This window comes from Neopsephotus bourkii, unplaced genomic scaffold (assembly GCF_033783945.1).
Source record: "Neopsephotus bourkii isolate Nb327-2 ecotype Australia unplaced genomic scaffold, CSIRO-AGI_Nbou_v1 NB_1279, whole genome shotgun sequence".
Taxonomy (NCBI): domain Eukaryota; kingdom Metazoa; phylum Chordata; class Aves; order Psittaciformes; family Psittacidae; genus Neopsephotus; species Neopsephotus bourkii.
The window spans coordinates 5019764-5042488 of NW_026901764.1; the positions used below are offsets into that span (position 1 = coordinate 5019764).

The 22725-nt window shown below is 36.0% G+C and overlaps 1 protein-coding gene across 1 annotated transcript in view; it reads left to right on the forward strand.

Annotated features, from left to right (window-relative positions):
- Positions 1 to 22725, forward strand: part of PLS1 (plastin 1) — a 47530-nt gene that overhangs the window by 20736 nt on the left and 4069 nt on the right. Inside the window, exons 2-13 of the mRNA XM_061365271.1 lie at positions 3078 to 3186; positions 6528 to 6691; positions 7143 to 7272; positions 8812 to 8944; positions 9883 to 9964; positions 11130 to 11295; positions 11390 to 11532; positions 12977 to 13072; positions 14699 to 14894; positions 19955 to 20033; positions 21153 to 21267; positions 22023 to 22156. Of these exons, the coding sequence (XP_061221255.1) occupies positions 3117 to 3186; positions 6528 to 6691; positions 7143 to 7272; positions 8812 to 8944; positions 9883 to 9964; positions 11130 to 11295; positions 11390 to 11532; positions 12977 to 13072; positions 14699 to 14894; positions 19955 to 20033; positions 21153 to 21267; positions 22023 to 22156 (1508 nt within the window). The 5' untranslated portion in view covers positions 3078 to 3116. The remainder of the gene's footprint in view (positions 1 to 3077; positions 3187 to 6527; positions 6692 to 7142; positions 7273 to 8811; positions 8945 to 9882; positions 9965 to 11129; positions 11296 to 11389; positions 11533 to 12976; positions 13073 to 14698; positions 14895 to 19954; positions 20034 to 21152; positions 21268 to 22022; positions 22157 to 22725) is intronic.

Here is a 22725-nt window from a genome sequence, read left to right on the forward strand (position 1 = left end):
AAAAAGAGAAAAAAAAAAAGGTGTAAAAAACGTGTTTTAAAACCAACTCACTGTATTTTATAGTATGTTGAACAAGTAGTTGTTTTCATTTCAAAATAGTATTTTGAAAAAAGTTGTGAGTTAATCATTGCTAGCTCATGAATGCTGCTTTTGTCACTCTGCATAAAGGTTTAGCTACACGTAGGATACCTTGTTCAGCTTTTTTTTTTTTCTTTCATTTTTTCTTAGCTCCAGAGACTTTTCCACCATTTCCTGCAGAGTACTTTTTTCATTACAAACAGATCAAGAATTCTTAGTGAATATTTCACAGTACATGATGGTTCATTACCTCCTGTACAGAGTTCTCTTACCACAGTAAAAAGAGTAGCAAAAAGGTTTTCCCATTGCCTCTTGTGTTAGAAAATCTAAGGTAAAAGAATTTATTTTCATTTATGAAAATGCTGCTGAGGGAATCAACACCATCTTACTGAACAGTGCCCGGCAATCTAAACATGTGCATAATTACAGGTAAGAAAGATCTCTGAAAAACTGGGTTGTGTTTTTTTTTTTTTCATTTACTATTATTTAATATTTATTTCAATTTTCTATACAAGTGCAGCATTCTGGGTTCAGCAAAAGGTAGAATAGTATGAGGAGGAATGCTGTAATACGTAACTTTATATTGGTAGGTTTGAGTAAAATTATCACTACCAACACCTTGTCAAATTCTACCCGAATCTCCATCCAGCAACATACTTTCCAACATAGTATCCAAATATGTTCAATAACTGTGTTTCTTAAAAATTTCATTTGCAACTAAATCTGTAATCCAGATGGGGGTTGGTTTTGTTTTGTTTTTTGACAAGTTGTATCATCTCTCATTTTCTCCAGAGAGATAACTCTCTAAATATGAGGGTATTAAAATATTTGACAGCCCTAGGTGTTGAATACAGTGGGAATCCACCCTCTCTGCGTAGCTGGAGGTAGCTACAGAACCAGAGAAGGGCTGACCCTGTGGTCCCTTCAAGCAATCTGTGAACTGTGCAAATCAGCAGGTTGTGCTGTACTTGTTGTTTGGTCTCCTGTCATAGGCAGTCAGGAAGAGGCAATTTGTGATAGACAAAACGTTCTACCCAAGTGCAGAAAACATCAAGCTTTGACATTAATAATACAGAACTGTGATGTCTTTCTCAGTAAAATAATCTGCAGCGGTCGTGTCGCCGCTTAAAATTCTGAAACTGGGAGACGCTTCAGTGATGTAGTGAGGCAATGATAGACCTGCCTGTGGCTGATCACAGCTAATTGACTTTTGTCTTAAAAATGTTTTCACAATAGAGTAGGTTTAACTCCCATCAGTGATGCTGTATACCCTCCTTGGTAGACCTCCAGGAAGTCTGTTTCACTTGTTGGCATGATCCCCAAGAAAACTGCAGCTGATAAAGTGCCCTGCTGCCTCTTCTCTCATGTGCTGGTGACCCATGCTATTGCTTCATTGTCCTGGGTTATATTTTTCTTGTTGTCAGATTGTCAAGGTTTGAAAGAAAACTGATGCAGCTAGAATGGGAAAGAAATTATTTTCTAACAAATTCATATTGCTAATGTTTAATCTCCTGTGTTCTGCACCAGATTCTGGTTCTATCATTACAGTCTTGCAGCTGACCTTAGAAGGATCCTGTTGTTGCAGGTGTGCACCCATCTAGTCTGCACAAAAAAGGGACAGTCCGGGCACTGGGAAAGTTTGTAACCTGGTTAGTCAGGACATGCAAAGGCAGGAGGCAGAGGTACAGCCTTGCCGAAGGGCATCCAGCAGGTCCATAGTAAAATCAGTTGTTGAATTCATGTTGAATTCCAGTGTCTTGTCCAGTGGGTAGCAGTATAGTTCTGTTGATAGGCAAGGTTCTGAGGGAAGAAGCAGCTTCATATAGCAGATGTGAATAGTATGAATAAATAATAATCTGACCATTACAGAAATATTTTTCTTGCTCTAAAGCAGAAACACTATACCAGAGCAACCAAACCAGAACAGAAAACAAACACAGGTATAGGACAATGTTGAAAAAAAACTTATATAAGGTGGTTATTTTGCAACTTTTGGCTTATAAAGTTAAGCCAAGACAAAACTTGTATTTCATGGTAGGCACAGCACCACCTGTAGCAGATTATGCTCTCCACAGCCAAGCGCTGCTCAGAACTTACTACATACAGACGTGTGGTGCAGTATGCTGACTATGTATATGCTAATGGCATGTGCACAGTGGGCGATGTCAAATACAAGCTTGTGTATTGAGGCAGTTGTGTGTGACTTGTTTACAAACTTGCACTTACTAACAAGAGTCCTGCTCTAGTAAAGCTTCGTTAGGAGGAAGTGGGCAAGGGTCCATTATGGGGTTTTATCACCCTTGCAAAGGTGCCTTCAGTTCTGTTTTGCCTTTTTATGGAGTTGAGTAGAGAAAGTAGATTCACATCGAGACTCCAGTATTTGTGCTAAGTAAAAGCTTTTGTTTGGTTCTTTGACAGTGTTATGAAACAACGAGCTTGTCAGAAGAGCAGAGTAAAGGTCAGGAGGTGGTAGCTTCTGCAGCAGCTATAGAAAGTCTCATCAGTGTTCATGCACTGGCTGTAAGCAGGTACTTGAAGGTGTCCCACTGAGGTTTACTACTGTGCAAATGTTGAAGTGCTCAGTGCTTTGCATGCCTAGATCCTAGCACTGACCGTTCATGGCAATGATACTGCATTGCACTTGGAAATAAATCTTTCTTAAAATTACCTTTCATTTCAACAAACCATTTTATTGTCGGAAAACCACTTAAGCAGAGGAGGTTGATTGCTGGTCAGTGCTTATACTATGTAAATGAAAACATCAAGTGTATGAAAACAGGTGCTGCTATCGTGAATTCTCAGTCACTACAGTGAAACAATTTGCTAGGTGTTTGATGTACTCTGAAGTGTTGTTTGTAATGTTTTAAGTATGACAGGACTGGAAATGTCATGCAGGTCTTGTACCTTGCATTGAAAAGGTCGTTATGTACATGGTCATTACTTACATTAATATGTGCTTGGAATTAAAGCTTTATATATTTCCTGTTTATTATAATTAGGTATAAGCAATTGAAGACAATACTTCTTGCTGTCCAGAGATGGAAAACAACATAACTACTATCTCTCGTGAAGAGCTTGAAGAACTAAGAGAAGCATTCAGTAAAATAGGTATGCTTTACGTAAAAAATGAGGATGCAAAACCATGTAGGGTTTGTGGAAGAAATCTTTATGGATCACTTCGTTTTGATAGGGATGTGTTTTTCTTCTGTGTTGCCAGCAATAGCTATGAAAACAAGAATGTTTACATAAACCACCTAATTTTCACTGAAACTGTGTGTGTTTATTAATTTATTTCAACTTCAGCAACTAAAACAGATACATTTTCTTGCTGAGCAGTTGCATTATTGTGCCATTGTATATGCAGTATGATAGGTCTCAATAATTTTTTTTTAACTTAGATTTTAAAAACAAAGTTTGATTAAACTTATTTTCATGTTAAATTGCTGACACTTTGGTTTTGCTTTGCTTGCACACTTTGAACTAGTAATTTTTTTATTTATTGAATGAATTGGATTTTACATTTGAAAGTAAAGGTAATCTTGGAGACTTTTTGATCTTGCTCTTGTAGCTAGCGAATGTTAATAAGTAACTGTACAATTTTGTATGCTTGACAGGCTGTTTGCGGATTAATTGGAGAGTAAACAAAAAGAGTGAGAAATGATATAGCAACTAACACTTATTTCCAGATTGCAGTATTGTTGTGAATGCTATAAGTACATGTCTGCTTTACTTCTTATTTGCTGCGGTTCTGAAGGGATGATGTTTAACTGCAGCTCAGCAAATATAACTAATATATTTATAAAAATTCATAATGGGAAAACGGGGTTGCTTTAGGCAAGAAGACTTAAATATTAGGATCCAGTTTGTTAAAGAGTGTTGGGAAGCTGTAGGTTAGAGACCTCTTAAGACTGTATGTAGCATAGAAAAGGTGAAGAGGAGATTACTCAGTATCTGTCAATACAGGTATCATGTGATGCCCAGTAGAGAGTCAGAAAGCTTAACATGGAAAGAAGCAACTTTTCTTCATGTAAAATAATAAAACCATGAACCTATTGTATTGGGATGTTGTTCAGACCAAGAACAGATATGTTAAAGGAATAAGATGCAATCACAGACAACAATTCATGAGTTGCTGTTAAACAATCCTCTTGACAGTCTGTAGCTCAAGAAGTCTATAGCCTGTAGGAGCTGGAAAGACAGACCATGTTAAAGAGCACTGTATGCATGTATTAATCTACTGTGAGGTGTTAGGATTAGTAGTGCTCACTGGTACTGTCAGACAGCTTTTCTATTTGGTTTTCACCATCTGCATTTCTTCTCTTTCTCCCTTTCATTTCTGTGTTTTCAAGTTTCTGCTCCAAGAATTCTCTGTACTGCTCCTACTCACTGACAAACGTTTTCTTATTGTATTATGCTTTCTGTAAAACAGGAAAAAATTAGCATCATTGTATTTTTCTTTTTTCATTGTTACATTTCCAGTGTCTTTATGGGTAGATTGCTTGCAGTTGTATTGGTAAACTGAGAGAAAAGGCATCTAACTCTCTGCTTGTCATCATGGAAACTTAGCTTCCGTGAAAGATGAACCAAGAGAAATAAAATAGCTGGTAACTTGAGTGAGCTCATGAGCATGTCCTCTGCTTTTACAATTATCCCTATTATTATGTGTATTGTGACATGTCTGCAAGTCATACAGCAGGTTAATACATTTGCGGACATAAAGCTTTTCTGTGTAGTGTTTCATGAGCTGTTGGTAGTATTGAAAACAGAAAGAGGAGTATTTTTTTTTTTTAACAGATGTTGTTAGCCTTCTTGTCAGTAGTGAAACGTGGCTGCCTTATGAAGCTGTGCAGAAACTACTTAATGTAGTATAGATTACAGGGAAATGACCATACAGCAATCAGTTATGACTAGAGATGAAAGCATGTTTCTCTGCTTGCCCTTCTGTAATGTGATGCATACTCACCCACTCTGATAGCGTTGGCTGAGTTTTGATACTAGAGGCAACGTGGGGAGGTTTTTTTAAGTAGTAATCCAAAGAAACCAAAATTGGAGCACCTTGACAAGTCAGAAAAGTGGCCAAGTCTTGCTTCTGTTTCTGACTCCTTGTGTTACTTGTGGATTTCTTTTAAATTACTTATCTTAGATGCATCTTTTGTAGAACTGGGAAAATAATATTTGTATTTTTCAAGAGCTTAAGTATGGTCATGAAAAAGACTCAAAAGTTTTTGTCAAACTTGGAAAATATTAGCATTAAATATATAAAATTGTGGCATTATATCCAGCGCTATTTATGCTGGTTATGATTTCTTGTATTTTGTTAAGCTTCACCTATACGGTGATTGTCTACTTTGAAAAGTACTCTCCTTTGCATAGACATTGCACTACAAGTACAGTTAAGGCTTTTTTAATGGTCATTCTCAAATTCTGCTGGCACAGATATGTGTGTACATATATATGGAAATACGCATAAATATAAAAAATAGGACCAGCTAATGAATCAAACACGTATTATCTGTTACACTGGACAAAAACATAAGTTTTTTAAATGATGCTTTAGTATACTAAGACAAGAATTCAAGACACTTTCTGCATACAGATTGGCCCATAGGGGAAGTATGAAGGGTATTTTCATCTGTGCTGCTTATTAATTGTAACACAAATTAACTGAACCTTTTAAATTTTTTTTTCATGTGATACAGCCATTCATTTTTTTCCACAGTTGTGGAGCTATACCATACCCCTTGTTGAAAAAGGCATTCTGATACCTTGCTGTATATAGACATTCCTGATTTGGTCTTGCGAGCCAAGTGTAAGTGAAGGTGGTGATACAAACTGCTCCCAACATACCTAGTTAATAAATTAAGGAAGGTCACCTTTAGTAAATAGGTACACATCATCCCCAGTTTATTCTTCACAAGTAAGCCTAACCACATCAAAATTTCTGAAGAACAGAAAGTGTCTATCAGACAGTAGGATAAGAAACAAAATGCAGAGTCAGGCAGACTTCTTTTATATGTAGTTTTTCTTCTGTAAATGTGCTCTTCTAATAACAAGTTTAATCAGATTTGAGTTTACTGACTGCAAACAGTGTAATATGAAAAGTAAGAATATAATAACTTATCTTCATTTTACTTGAAGGTCTATAGAGAGTTTTGGTGGGAGTCCTAAAAAAAAAAAAAGCTTAAATTTTGTTCTTTAAAAATTTTCCATATTGTTCTAGCTTTGGTTTGGGATTATAAAGTAGTTCCTGAGAAAACACACAGCAAGGTGGCACAACTTCTAGCCAGTTGTGGCTCTAATCCGCAAGTATTCCTTCATGCTTACTTACCTGTGTCAGAAGAAGAAATACTTGTCTCCTAGAACTATATTTCTCGTGCTTTTATTCTTGACAGTTGCTGTATTTGCTTCTTTACATAAGTATAAAAATAACTAGTGCTTTCATTTTACAGATATTGACAACAGTGGGTATGTCAGTGATTATGAGCTTCAAGACCTGTTTAAAGAAGCAAGTGTGCCCTTGCCTGGTTACAAAGTCCGTGAGATTGTAGAAAAAATCATTGCAGTAACAGATACCAACAAGGACGGGAGAATTGACTTTGAAGAATTTGTTTCTGTGAGACATTCCCTTTAGATGTTTCTCTACTGTCTGATAGCTGTTGATAACTAGGCTAGAAAACTGAAATAAGTGTTACAACTAAGTAATATTTTCATAAAAATAACTAATATTTTGAGAATGGGGAAGAAATATGCTATAGTCATTGAAAATTTGTGTATCTTTAGTTGTTTTCTTTAGTTTACCAAAATATCTGTGGAAAAAATGCGTAGATTGTTGAATGTAGCACTTGAGGTACTCACTGAGAAATAATATTGGATATCCAGTATACAAGTTTCATGAAGGGATTTAAACTGGTTTTACCCATACAGTAAACTTTTTTTCAGAACAGAAGTAAATGTAAATGCAAAAGAAAGGCAGTCAGGTTAAGTACTGACTCTAGAGTTATCGTTTGGTTATTTGAAGGCGTGACCAATCATAAAATGCTCTCTAATTTATTTTTTTATTCTAGATAATTCAGGAATTGAAAAGTAAAGACGTTAGCAAATCTTTCCGAAAATCAATAAACAAAAAACAAGGTATTACAGCCATTGGAGGAACATCAGCGATATCTAGTGAAGGGACACAACACTCCTATTCAGGTAAGAAATAATTAAACATAAGCAACTTTTGCATGGAGGAAGACTTTACATTTGCACTATAGCTGAAAAACATAAAACAAACCTGGAAAATGTTGCTGTTGAAAGCAAATTAACACAGAGAAGGTATGTGGAGATGGACAAATGTGGGTGGTAGCTTATTAAGACGTTGGCTGTTCAATTGTTGCTAGTTTCATGCTGGACTCAGAAGTGAATTAGGCATCTTTTGGAAAAATGAAAAATAAAAGCGAGCACTGACAGCATGTAGCTGAGGGCAGGGGGCCCTTTGGCATACTTCTCATAAAGCTAGTCAAGTTTTTGGTCAAAACCCACATATCCTTTATGTATGGAAGGGGCCTCCTCAAGTCTCTGTACCCTTACAGAGTTGTTCACTCCCAGATGATTTTTTCATAGCCTATCTCATACTTGAGTAGTTGCTCTTAATATTTGATCTCTGTTTCTTTCTCCTTCCCACTGCTGCATGTCATTTAAATTGGTAATTGTGCCTAATTGCATTGCAGTTCCCAGTCACAATGTTAACACCTTCCAAGATCATATTGCAGTAAGCAATACTGCAGCTTATTTGATTGACTTGAGTCTGGGATTTGCTGTGGTTCTGGAAGTGGTTTAAGATTCTTTATATGAGGAAGATTCACTTCAGTTACCTAAAGGTGGCAATACCTTCTGTCTTGGTATTGTTGTTATAGCACCACCTGCACTTGGTGTATGCCCAAAGCAGGGGATCTGTTCCATATCAAAGTATGTCTCTAGGGGGACACCATCAGAGCTAATCGTTTAGTCTCTTTCATTTTTAGTGGAGAGAAACTGACCCCACTAGAGGTGCAATTCATCTGACCTGATCTCATCAGCATCTAGACTAGCATGCACTAGAATTTTGCATTTCTTCCCACTAACAATGAAAGAAGTGCAAAGAGTCAGGTGTAGGTACCTGTCCTGTATGTTTCTGTGGTAACTGAGGTGAATACCACCTGCACTGTCTGGGAATCTGAGTATGGGTTATTTGATTGCTTGTTGTCGCAATAAGCATTCTTAGTTACATACTAATAAATTCTGCACTAAATATGAAACAATTTCAAGCTGAGGTACTCAGCTTTCAGTTTCTCACAGCTAAATACAGCACAGTAACCCCAATAAAAATACTGCCAGTCTCTTAAGTCCCAGTAGAAGGCAGAACGAAATGCTGGATAGGTGTGCACTTAGATCTCAAAGTTCCCTCTCTTTGCTGTAATTGCTGAGAAACTCAATTAAAAGTCAGTCATGATGATACCTTCCCCATTACATCACAATGATTTTATGTTGTCCTTCTGAAAATCGCCACTGGTGTAGAGAGAAAGATTAGGAGAGATCCATCTGTGTATGCTGTTTTTTTGTGTTCTGTCCCACTGGTCTGATTCTTTCAGTAACTGGTCCCTGTGAAACTAAGAGGGTTTGTTGCAGCGGTGCCTCTGACCAAGTCTGATGTTTAGGAGTATGTGTTAGTGGAAATGACAATAAATCTTTTAATGCTGCTTTTCTTTTCAGAGGAAGAAAAGGTTGCTTTTGTTAATTGGATAAATAAAGCTCTACAAGATGACCCAGACTGTAAGCACCTCCTACCTATGAACCCATCAGATGCCAGTCTTTTTAAATCCCTTGCAGATGGCATCGTCCTTTGGTGAGTCCAGGGCTGTGAGAAAGGACAGATATTTATCTCAGTGGTTAAATGCTGGTCACAGTTATCTGAATTGGAAAACTTCTGACAGGCTTTAATATCAAGACTTGAGTCTTAAATTATAGTCTTAAATTTTTCAACCAGTATTGATATGGGGAAAATCTATTTGTGAATAGAAGTGTTATTTTTAGCAAGTTTTTATGCGACTCTATGCATGCATTATAGAAGTGGGTTTCTACTTAATACCTGTAATTATGCAGACTTTTTATAAAGGAGATAATTACATAGTTCATATATTCATTAGCTGAAATAATTAGAAGACTTTGTATTTCAAATATTTTATGAAGTTATTAAATGTAGTTACTAAATCATAGGATGGGAGGAACAGAAATCCAAGTTAAATTTATGACAAAACAGAGGGCATAGAGTAGGTCCCTTAAGTTTAGTCTGCTGCAACTTTCTAGTTACTTGAAGTAAACTAATAGTACTTATTCATACACTGTGGTAACATGGGATTAGCATATTACTATTGACATGACTTAGTCTGAGATCCTTGTAAATGCAGGATATTATAGAAATGCAAGATACTATCAAAATGTAATTCAGCAATATATTGATTATATCACAGATTCTCACTAGAGATTATTTAACTGACTTTTTCAATCTTCTCAAGAACCTGTTTTGATGGCAGAGGCATATCCTCTTGCTTAAGTATCAAACCCTCAATTGCTCAAGTTTCTTATAATTACATATTATCTGAGGGTTTATGGATGAATGTGCAATTGTTTAATAGGAAAAAGAGGTTTAGAAGATGAGGTTTTGGTATTTTTTCCTCTTGTCAGAAATATTTACAGCTAATTTAAAGTGTTAAGCGCTTATAATCAAATAATATATTTTCAGAGAAATTAAAGTTTGAATAAACTCTGACTTTTGTTCCTTAGCAAAATGATCAACTTTTCACAACCAGATACAATTGATGAAAGGGCTATTAACAAGAAGAAACTCACTCCTTTCACTATTTCTGTAAGTACTGCATAGATAGAAACTTGCTACCAATTAAAAATTAGAATATTTTTCTACAGTTTTGTTTTAATGACAGTTTTAGTGGAGGAAAATAAAGTCCTATGTGTTAAAAAATATCAAAGCATGAAATTTATTTTCTAATAACCTGTTGTTAAGAAACCTCCTGTTTCTTAGGTGATATACATGGGAACTTGTTTTTTTCGTGCTTTCCTGTTCACTATTCTTGTTCTGCTTTACTAAGTATCTGAAGAAGGTAATTCTAGACTTTTGAGTGGATCCTCAGGTCATATTTTGGGGACCTACGTCCTTAAGTTACCAGCCTAATGAGGGGAAAAAAAGAAAACAAACCCAAAAAGACCAACAAAAAATTCCTTATTAAAAACTTCAGTTAATTGGCAGAATTTCATTTCAGGCTGTATAATTTAAAATATGGCAAGTAAAAACACACCATGTTGTAAAACCTCTGAGTTTTGTAAGCTCTGCTTATTAAAAGAAAACATGTCAGCAAAGATGGTATTACCTGTGTTTATGTTGTCACTGTAGATAGTTAAACTATTACACAAGAAAATAATAATTATAAAAGCTGACAGGCTTTTTTTCTTGGAATGTTTAATCTGTGGCAATCATTAGCTTTGCTTTCAATGTCAGGATGTTGAATTGCCATGATTTTCTTGCACTGTTCAATTAGAGTTTAACAGTTCCTTGAATAAATGTGTCAGCCTGTGTAAGATCAAGATGCGATGACAGTGATGTCAGCCTTGTGCACAGGGCAGAATGCCATATGGGCATGTTTCTTCCACAGGATCAAGCACCTGATATTTTGAGCAATGTTGTGTAATTTGTAATACTTCTGCATTACAAAAAGTAGTTTACTTAGGGTATTCCTCAGCAATCCAAGCTGCAGAAGATGGTCCACAATTTTTTGGTGGGTCTGTATTAAACACTGTCAATAATGTTTTCCATTAAATTTTTATTAGATGCATGGTCGTTCATAAAAAATCTCCAGAGTGCAGTTTTCCACTGGGAACTGTAAACTAATGCATTATTTCTTATAACTTCTGAATCTTACAAAATGTAATAAGAATAAATTTACAAAGAATTACAACCTCATATGTTTTTTGTTTGTTTTGTTGTGGGTTTTTTTAAATAATTATATTGCAAATAGGAAAACCTAAACCTGGCTCTGAACTCAGCATCTGCTATTGGCTGTACGGTTGTCAATATTGGATCACAAGATTTGCAAGAAGGAAAACCACACTTGGTATTAGGACTCTTGTGGCAGATCATTAAAGTTGGTCTTTTTGCTGATATTGAGATCTCTAGAAACGAAGGTAAGAGGGATGCCGGGTATAGCAATGTTGGCAATTTGAATTAATTGACACCACAATAGCAGTGATTTTGGCTTTCTTTAAAACTTGCTTTTAGCTCTTATCACCTTGTTAAATGAAGGGGAAGAACTAGATCAGTTAATGAAGCTTTCCCCGGAAGAGCTGTTGCTACGCTGGGTGAACTACCATCTGGCCAATGCAGGGTGGCAGAAAATAAATAACTTCAGCCAAGACATCAAGGTATGTAGTTATCGACTCTGAAAATATAATGTGATGTTATTTAAACATACTATGCATGGAAAAAAATTAGTCAGAAGTATTTAGAAAAGTAGTAATCTGTTTTTTCTATCTGTAGGTTCATCCTGCATTTTTCAGCACTGAAAAGCGTTATTCTGATTACTTACATTCTATTCAGTTGCTCATACCACATATTTACCACATCACAGTGAAAGGAAACATTTCTGAGGAGCTTATATTCAGGGAAGTTCTAATGCTCTAAGATCTATTTAGGAGAATTTGCACTATCTTCTTATCTTTTTCCTGTCCATCCTTCCCCTGCAGAAACCCATCTTTCCTCTTCTTTGTTGTTTTAAAGAAGTGGTGTATAGCATTTAAATCTCATCCAAATGCATATTTGCTAATGGTGATTGCCCTTTGCACCTAGCATTCTGCAGAAGAGTAAGAAACCTCTTGAGAAATGAACTTTTACAGAAGTCTATCTGGAGTAACTACTGATTCTTGATCCAAGGAGAGAGTATCTCCTCTGAATCACTGTGCTTTGTTGGTTATGCGAGTTTAGTGACACAAGGGGACTGAAAGGCATGCTGGTTTCTTGGGGTAGGGGGCAGATCTGTGTAATTCTTCTCTCTTCTTTAGCCATTCTGCATAAGGTGTGCAGAGCAACATAGTTAGTCCACTTGAGAGAAAACTCCAACTTCTTAAAACTAAAAGCAAAGCAGAAAGGTTGCCTAAAGTGACAAGAGCTCTTCATTGAGGAAAACCATATCATTAATGACTAGTTTCAACTCTTCAGATGCCATCAAGAAGGCTGTTATTAAAGAAAAACTAACTAGGGTTTTGTATGAAAACTGTTACTATGGTAAAAATATTACACGCTGTTTAAGGGAAGCAGTAAATACTGCTAGAACTGTCAGAGTTTTGTTTTATTTTCCTAGTTTCTTAGACGGGGTTGCTAATAGAAGCATACTGAAAACTGCATCAAACACTATAGATTCATCCTGAAAGAATCCACTTTGCTCTCCATTTTTAATTCCAATTACCTCATCAATTAAGAAAGAGAAATTTTTATAAAATAGTCTATTAGAAAATGATAGTGAGGGAATAAAATACCAACACTGAAAATAAGATCCATATTGGAGGGATTTTTTTGTGGGTAACCTGTACAAATTTGCCTTAAATATCTTAATTACAGCCATCTAGTTCATATTCAGGAAAATAAACTTAACTAAAATTGCACAGAATAATTAGTTACCTGGCTAAATAAGTTCCATGTGAAATAGTGTAGTAAAATGGCTGTATGACCTCATCCATATTCACTGGAATTAGGGTGCCCTATTTTTTACTTGCATAGCTGTTGAACTGGACTATAAAAGCAGTAAATGATTACTAAAGTCTACATGCTTGCTCTTTTTAATTTGTATATATATATTATTGCTCATTTTAGGATTCAAGAGCATACTACCATCTGTTAGATCAGATTGCACCCAAAGGAGGTGACCTTGATGAATCGCCCATTAAAATTGACTTTTCAGGATTTCATGTAAGTATCCAGAAACATAAAAATAAACTGCAGTTATATATGTATCCAACAACCTGGTTACAAGGCTGTCCCAGAATCCTCTTTTGTTTTGTAAAGCATACAAAACCAGTCAGATTCCTCAATGTCACAAAAGCTCAAATGGGTGAGAACTAGAGTAAAGTTCTGGAGCACTGCTGAAACAGGGTAATGAATCCTACAGTCTAAAATTTGGAGCGATGTGTTACTTAGAATACAGTCTAATTCTTTTATTTTCAGTTGAGTCTTTCAGTACAAATCTTACAACATCTTGCACAGTTCCGCTCTTCTGGAATTCAGACCAAAAAAAAAAGAGTAGACTTAACAAACTTTGTGATCCTTCCTCAAACCAAATAGCATTCAGAAGTAACATGGGAGGCCTTCCAATAACCAGCAGGGAATTGTGACATCCTTCAGCCTTTAAGTTGGAGAGGTGTAGATGGTCTAAAACCAGCCTAGGTAGATATGAAGCCACTTTCTCTAAACTGCTACATAATGCTCCTTTGAAGGATTATTCTGACAATGCATTTGATGTAAAATTGAACTCTCTGCTTGATATAGATCAGAATCTTAAGTAGAATATCATTATTTATTATAATAATGAAAACCAACATGCAAAATTTTGTTTGCTTACAAGCTTCAGTTCTCTCAAACTCATTCATGAGGAGAGCTCTGTTTTGTTTCTTCGCTTTTGTGTCTTGGGTGGGTTTGGGTTAGGTTTTTGTGGTGGGTTTTTTTTTTGTTTGTTTTGTTTGTTTTTTTTGTTTTGTTTTGGGTTTTTGTTTTTTTTTTTGAATGAGAAAGGATAGTATTTAGGTTTTTTCCATGTAATTTCTTACAGCTCATATGATCATGTTCTGTAATGGGTTATAAATCAATTATCAATAACATGTAACAGCTTGTTTTAGAGGAAGTTCCAGGTTGAGTGTACCAATACTGAAGTACTGAGTGTTACTCAATTCTAATAGTAATTCAATTGCTAACTTACTTACCCATAAATAGTAATGGTTAGCGTTATGGAGATTAGAGGCAAAAAGTACACACTAGACTGTTCTGAGGCAAAAGGTATAGCTAAACTCTTGTGGGCACTGATTTATTCTATATAGATTAATAATAAAGACAAAATAACATATAAGTCACCAATTTACGATAACTTAGAAGCAAAAGTACTGAAAGGAAAGCAGGTGGATTATCACCAAGCATTCAAACTCCTGCTGAGGGTTAGGGGCATGATCTGTAGTTACTGTGCTGCTGCAGGATCAGTTTCAAGCAGTCACGATGAACCTTCAGCATATGTAGGAGAAAATGCAGTGTGGGAATCAACTGAATGGAAATGTAAATATCACTAATGCACTTCTAACTGCTGCTGCTGTTGCTGTGATTCCTGAGGAAAGTTGCAGAGGCAGCAACAGAATCAAAGGACAGAAAGAAAGTGGAAGGAAGATGGGACGTGGGGAGTTGTTATGGGCTGAGCGAGCTAGCTTGGGCATTGGGGGGAATGACTGAGGAACTGACATGGGTCATTTAAAGATTTGCCAAGCTGAAGATTCAGATGAAGAATGGAAACATGCTAGTATTCATTACAAATTAATTTGTATCTTTTTCTTTTAGGATAAAAATGACTTGAGGAGGGCTGAATACATGCTCCAACAGGCAGACAAATTGGGCTGCAGACAGTTTGTAACTCCAGCTGATGTGGTTGCAGGCAACCCTAAACTCAATTTGGCTTTTGTTGCAAATCTCTTTAACACATATCCAGCCCTACACAAGCCTGACAATTCATCTTACGATCTCAATTTATTAGAAGGTACTCAATTTACTAAGCATATGGGAGGCAAGAATATGAGTGATTTCTATTTAAGTATTCCTTCTAGGTTGTGATATAGGATCCCTGTGCAATGGTCCCTGTGTTAACACCAGCATATAGAGCTTCCTCACTAGATGTCACTATAAGCCTCAGTAGAAGTTCCCATTACTGTGACTATAGTTGCATTAACCTAACCAAAGGCCATTCCTGAATAACCTTCTATTATACATTTGCAAGAGCAAAACTGTCCTCTTAGTTTCTTTGCAGTTTCCCACTTCTTTCCATACTGTTCATATTTTAGCTGATGCACAAATTGTAGCTTTCCCTAATTTGCAGTGTCAAGCAACTGTAATAATTTTTTCAAGTACGTTTCACATACTGGTTTTGCGTGTGTATGTGTGTTTGTTTGTTTGTTGCCTTTTAACATGGGCAACATTAAAAAGGGCTTCTGTATCAGCAACTGAGATTAATCTATTGTGTCAGCAACCTATGTAAATCATAGCACATGAGTAAATTTGAACATCAACTGTAAAGTTCAGATCCCTAATGCTAGAAATAAAGGGACAATTGGTAGCAATCTTTGGCTGTTACCCTTTCTGTGGACCAGGTAATCTAGGATAATGAAATGGCCCCTGCCAGTGTGTTTCACAGTTGTTCACGGATCTCAAAGGAATGGTGAGAATCAGGGGTGCCGCACTCGGGAGAATCATCAGCAATGTTCACATATTCCTCTGCACTGCCTACTCCTACCTTCCTCTTACTGTTCCTATCAGATTTCCTTTCCATCTAGGTGAGTCCATCTTCCTTCGGTCCTTATTTTTTCATGATTTATCTGCTCTGCTGCATCCCTATGTCACAAATCCTGCATCCCTCAGACCACTCCTGTTTCAGGCTTCCAGCCCATCTAGTTTCAGCTGGGTGTCAGCTGTGGTAGAAGTATCAGAGGTAGTTTTCCCTTTTTAGCTGTGATATCCCTAGTCACTGCAGTCCCTGCTGTCTAGGACAAATGATTGCTCTTCCTCTGCTGCAGTCTTGTCAGAAATGTATGCTCTTGGAAGTGTATACAGAAGCTGTGTGGCAGTGGAGTATATTCCGTTCAGCTTATCTGTTCTGAACATAAAGTTGCAGGTATGATTCAAAATACTGAAAGCTTGGTCAAATTTAGAAGCATTCTCATTACATGGCAAAACCAGCTGAACTATTTTCTGAACTTTTCCTAAAAAAAATTAGATGAGATCAAAGCCTCAGTTAAAACAGTTTGTACAAAGTTACAATCGCCTGAATACTAGATTACAATTTTGTAATGCAGATACCAGCCAAATTTAACTTGGTGTTTATAGGATGTATTTTAAAGATGGATCATGCCAATATTGTCTGTTAAAAGGCAAGTAGATGACTCTCCTTTGCCCCCCAAAAATAGCTCCTGTGGTATCGTGTAGTTCTGAACCATCAGCTGAAAGACAATGTTTTGTATTTGATTTTCTGTTAATTTATTTTTTCCATAAAATCCTGTGTTTTTATTGATATTTTCTCAAGGTAGTGATATTAAATATGAGATTCATTCCTTTATAGTTTCATCATAGATTGTCTGTTGAAATTTTACTCATAATTTATAATGCTTTCCTATTTTGCTTCATGAAATGCAGATTTGACCCCTCCTAATGTAGGTACTGTATTTAGTACTTTTCTGTACTCCATAAAAGTGTTTATTCTGAAATGTTTATTTTTCTTCAACACCCCCCCCCCCCCCGTTTTGTTCATCTCTGTCCCTTTCTGGTTGATTTTTGCATTATTATTGTATTTTTCTATTACTTTAATATGCCGTCGTAACTATAGGACAAGTAAAAAAAAATCCCACAGGTCTAATAGGATGCATACAAAATTGGGGCAAGACTTGCAGTAAGTCAAGTGCCATATAGTTATTTCTGTGGGTTTAGCCAATAGGGGTTACAAACCTAGATGTAAAGCTCTGGATGTGTGTGGGTGAGTAGAGCTTTCTGAAATTCTTCATTTTTGTGCATAAATTCCATCTTTTCAGCGACTGCTCCACCCAGAGAGCGTGATGGGGCTGTTCTTTTTGGTTTTAGACAGTGACCACTGTGCATAAATTGGCATCTGCTCTAATGATACTTAAGGAGTCTGGTGATGTGCCTTTGTATACAGAGAGCATATCCCTCAGGTATACTGACAGCAAAATGAACATTGGATATTGTGTCGGGATGGAGCGGGACGTCCTGACCTTCAGGGAATGCACAAGTGTTGCTGTTGCTCTGAGGAACCTCACATTTGGGGAAAACAGAAGAGTTGGGAGTCTAAGACTCACAAAAAGCTGAGTCCTTGGGGGGAGGAAGAGGAGGGACTTCTAGCCACACCCATTTCCTCCAATGTAGATATCCTCTGCTGCTGGACTTCAAGGCTGTTACCAGGAGAGGGTTAACTACTCCCATTCAGGTCAGCTGAACTTCCAGTACAAATTGCATCTTGAGCTCTGTTTTCTCAGTTGTAGGTAATTGGAGCCCTTTGGATTCTTGACCCCATCCCTATGGCTTCTCCCCACTCAGTTCCATAGTATAACGGTCTCAAAGAGATAGTGATAAATACAAAGGATGCTACCAAATTTGCTCCTCTCTCTTTTATGTAGCTCTGCCCCCTTTCTGCAGTTTTCCAATGATTTTGGCTATCTGCTGCACCACTCAGCAGAAGATATGCTCCTGATAGGATCACAAGGTATATTTTGGATAAAAGAATAGAGAGAAAAAATTGGTCAGTTTTCAGCCATCTGGAAAATGCTTATATGTTGCATGATAAAGGGATTTATTTAGAGTGGCATATTAAATACAGTATGCTGGGTTTAGTTCTTGGATTTCTGCTATCGAAAAGGGTGCTGCCCAACTTGCATGCTTTTGCTCCTGCTTTGGATTCTTTCAACAGTGTTATGCATGCATTTTAAAATGGTCAGTTGGAGTGCAGTTGCTGAGTATCTGGTTTTGTAGCTACTCTTTGTTTAACAAAAGCTCATTAAATAATCTTGTTACTGTCTTGCAATTAACAAGTGTTCCTAAAAACACTTTGCAGTCAGTATTTTAGGTGTTGCAAATCACTCAAAGCTCAGCAAGCCTAAAAACTTGGGGAGAAAAAAAAAGAAAAAAGAAAAAGGGACTTGTTCAAAATACAATAACCTCTTAAGTTACTCTGTAAACTTAAATTATATATCATATTTGTATTTTGATTGTATCTGTTTTATGGAAAACCTGATATTTTTAAAAGCTTTGTCATAAAATGTGATTCTTTTAAATTTCGTTGTGGGAAGAAATATGTGAAACAAAGCTGACTGCTTGAAGACCTTGCAGAACAGTTGGTTTGGGGTTTTCTTTTTTTAGCTTCAGCACATATTCATCAGTGACTGGTAAATTTTACAAGTAAATCTTTGAAACAAATACTAGTTTGAATTGCATATAAAAGACCTCTTAATTTAGAAAAGATTTCGGTAGGGTAGATATGGTTTATTTCATAACTGGAAAGGAAAGTAACTGCTAAGCTGGCTGAAACTTTATAAATAAAATTTGTTCTGTTGGAAAATGTCAATTACAGCTGACATTACTGAATTTATTTATTTTTTAATATATTTTGAAGTCCAGAGCTTTTGTATAATACGGGAGAGACCTAGATTAAAATTGTAACCCCTATCTAAAAGCTGATGTTATGACATAGGTCTAATTCATGGAGAAATAATACTAAAAAGATTTTTCTATTCTAGTGATAAATACATGTTTATACAATAGCTTCATTTTGCTAAAACACTCATTGTTCTGTAGTCACTGTAGAACAGCGGTACTAAATGAGACAGTTTTCCTGCTACGTAAACCTCCTTAGACAAACTTGGTAACCTTGTCCTCTAAGGAACAAACAAAACCAACCAAACAAAAAACACATGAAAACCCAAGCACACACAAAAAAAAAAAGAAAAAAAAGGATAATCTGATGTTTACATGTTTCAGTTGTGAGAAATCTGCTCCTTTGTTGTTGGGGGAAGTTTTCTCCATCTTCAGTTTTCTTTCTTAAAGTAGTCCTGTTTTCTTAACTGTGTACTATCAGCCCAGGGGAACAAAATGATGAGGGTGTTCTAAGCTCGCATATTTAGGCTAAATATTTTCTCAAATGCTCCTCTCTGATGCAAAAGAAAATAAGCTTATCCAGCACTGAGTCACAAGCAGCTGGCCACAGATACGTTGTTAAAATGTAGATAATGTTGTATGTAGAAAATTAAAGTATTACTGCAAACTCTATAAAGAAAGGCTTAGGGCTCATGATTACAATAGATTAAAAACAATCTAAGTCAGGGAAGTGAAGGTTTAGGGGGGGGTGGTTTTGTTTTTTCCTACTCAGTTATCTGTATTTCTGATAAGCAGAGTTGCTAGTAAAAATTGCAACAGTAACTAGCCCACTTGGCCTTATAAATAGCTTCACAAATTTAACCAATACAGTGCTGCCTGTTTAAGTCTCCAGTGTTAAAAACTAAAAAGGTGAGGTCCATTGGCTTGGGAAGGACCTTCACGAATTAATACTAGGAACTTCTGTGTGGAAAGACATTGAGCTGTAGTTTCTGGAGTTTAATGCTAAGTGTGTTAGTACTAACTTTTGATAAGAATATGCCATTTCAAGCAGATTTAAAGAGACTGATGAATGCAGTTTCCACCGTTCTGGTTTTGGGAACTCTAAAAAAACAAAACCAAACAACAAACAAAAAACCCCACTATTTTCTCCCCTATGTATTAATTACATAAAATATAATCAACAAATTATTTCTGTATTCTATAAAATTATATTCACACAGAAAAATGTAGTCTAATAGTACTCCGTGTAAGTGCCAGGACTGAGAGACTCTGAGTTTGATACAATTGCCTTGACTTGTTGGCCAGTGGAGACTACTGTTAGGGAAAGGATGAAGTCATCTTGGGGGTAGGAAGGAGAGGTGGGGGAAGAGTATGAGAGCCATTTAAACATTGCTTATTAAAGTGTGTTTTCCAATAATTTATATAGATTTATATTTGTCATCATAGGAGAAAGTAACGAAGAAAGGACTTTCAGAAACTGGATGAATTCACTGGGTGTAAACCCATATGTTAATCATTTATACAGGTAAGGCTTTTTTAAAAACAAGAATTTGATTTCCTTTGGATGACAATGGAAGAATGATGGGGAGAATGAAGGGAAGTTTTCCTTCTGCTTGAACAGTGATTTCCAGGTTTTCACACAGTGTGATAGGAACTTCAGGTCTGATCCATGGAACCACATTAGGCAGTGTCTGACTAAGATATTCTGGTCATGACCTAGAAATCCTAGAAAACCGAAGCACTTTCGATGTGCTCCTCTCACTCACTTATACATTTTGTCTTAAAAAAAAAGTTGAGATAATTGTGTTTTATAACGCATGGTTTCTATTTTCTCTCATGACATGACCACAAACCAGTACTGTAATTCTAAACCGTAAGAGGGGAAAAGTGTCTGCTGATCAGACTATAAGAATCAATGCAGCATTGTATTCCCTCAGAAAGAGCTGTTTAACATGCTGTTTACATGCTTTTGATTACTTTAAAATTGTGCCAACATTCTTTCTGTCCTATCAATAAAAGATGGGATATAGGGAGCAACTGTAAACATATGTGTGCATGTCTACTTGATGTTAGGTTTCATTGTTCCTGTTACGACCTCTGTAAAGTGAATATTGTCTGTAGATAGTTTAACATAGAGAATTTAATTCTGCAATTAGCTGAAGGGAATTATCAGGAATGCAATTTATAATGAGAAAATACTTTTTCTATTTTTTTTTTCCATAAGATAAATACATTGGTTTGGTTATTCTTTAGCACTACACATTTGTGGGTGCAGATTAAGTGCTCAGGACTTTTTTTGAAAGCCCTGAGGAAACTAAAACTAGATCAGTCAATGAAAATTTGTTTTGCTAAATTTTTTGTCTGTGCCAACCCTATGAAAGCAATTATTTAAATAAAGTTGGTAAAACCACTACCTGTGTTTGCTTCACTAAAATTTATGAAAATAATGAAATGAAAAACAGTGTAAATAATCGCGTGTTAGAATAATAGGGAATAGGCCAGTTTCTCCACGGAATGTGACAGGTTTTTATTTATGTGATTGGAAATTTTCAGCAATTTAATTACACTTGGAAAAGTCTCAGTATTTACTTCCATTGTGAATATGAGCTTTTGTACTTAAAAACATTGTTTTACTTTGGTTTAGTGACCTCTCTGATGCTTTAATAATCTTCCAATTGTATGATATGACTCGTGTGCTGGTTGACTGGAACCGCGTCAACAAACCTCCTTATCCATTACTTGGTGGTAACATGAAAAAGGTGGGCAGATAACTCTGGCATACAGTTGGTTTCACTATCTACTATTGTTATGTTTGTAATGGTCTGGGTTGTCTGTCTCTCTCAGATTTGCATGCTGCTGGGGGGAGAGTGGGAGGAGAGAAAGAGAGAGGGGGAAAAAAAGGAAAAAGTATCTTTTGTATATTATCCCAGTGAATAAATAGCAGTTATAACATATATCACTTCAGTTTCTAAACGTAGATTACTTTTGGTAGTATTTAATTTGGGGTCTAATTAGGGTGTATAAGTTTCAGGCCTGCCACAGCTATCATTATGTGATGCTCTTGCATTGGGAGGCATTTCATCACAGAGTGCTTTTATATGCTACCAGGAGAACTGCAAGACTTGCAGAATCCAGAAGCTTTCAATGAGTTTTATAATCATTATGGGTCAAGAAAAAAGTAGAGGGGAAAAGAAATACTGCCTAAGATTTAACACATTTAAATATTTTTCCAAATTCAGATTTGGTGTAAGTGTATATAAATTCGTTGACTTTAGTGGAAATGAATATGGTTTTCTCAAGTATGAAAAAAAGATCATCCTTGGAATCTTGCATACTTATATTTATAGTAAAAGCTGTTACTTTAACCGTAGTATAGAAAGGCTAGAGATCTTTCTTGGCTCCAAATCTCATCAAAGGTAACAGTAAGCCAAATTCAAAATAAACATATATTATAGGTCTGTATTACAGAAATATTAAGGCATTTTCATTATTTGCATGCAACATTTATTTTTAGATTGAGAATTGCAATTATGCAGTAGAACTCGGGAAGACAAAAGCCAAATTCTCACTGGTTGGTATTGCTGGACATGATCTAAATGAGGGTAACCCAACTCTGACTTTAGCTTTGGTATGGCAGCTGATGAGAAGGTAAGTTAGGCACAGTATATGATAGATGTGTATATATATGTATCTGTGCATGTGCGTACATGTATGTCTGTATCAAGGCAAATTAAACCCAGTGTTAGTTCACCCAACAGGTATTTTAGAGAGCTATCTCTTTCTTTTTTTTTTTTTTTCTGTAGTTTTACATATTGTGTAGTGGTTAAAACCACAATAATATGTATGTGAAAACATGCATTTACAGAAAGTATTAAAACTTTATATACTATGAACTGTGGTTCAAAATATAAATCCTGAAGCAAGTAAAAAGAGCAGAGATTATTTCATATTGATTCCATGTACCTTTCTTTAAGTAATTTAAATATCTGTAAAATCAAAAAAGTTAAATAGGAAGAGGTAATGCACTATAGAAAAATGGGAAGAAATTTTTAGGCTATCACAGCTATAGTAATGTAACTATTGTAAAATCAAAATCTAGCCAGTACACTGAGCAGGAAAAATATAAATCTGTTTCAGTAAAAAGCATTTTATTGCAGGAATTTTCCACAAGTGTAGTTTTCTTACACCTACCCTTAAACACTCAGTGCTTTTTGTTT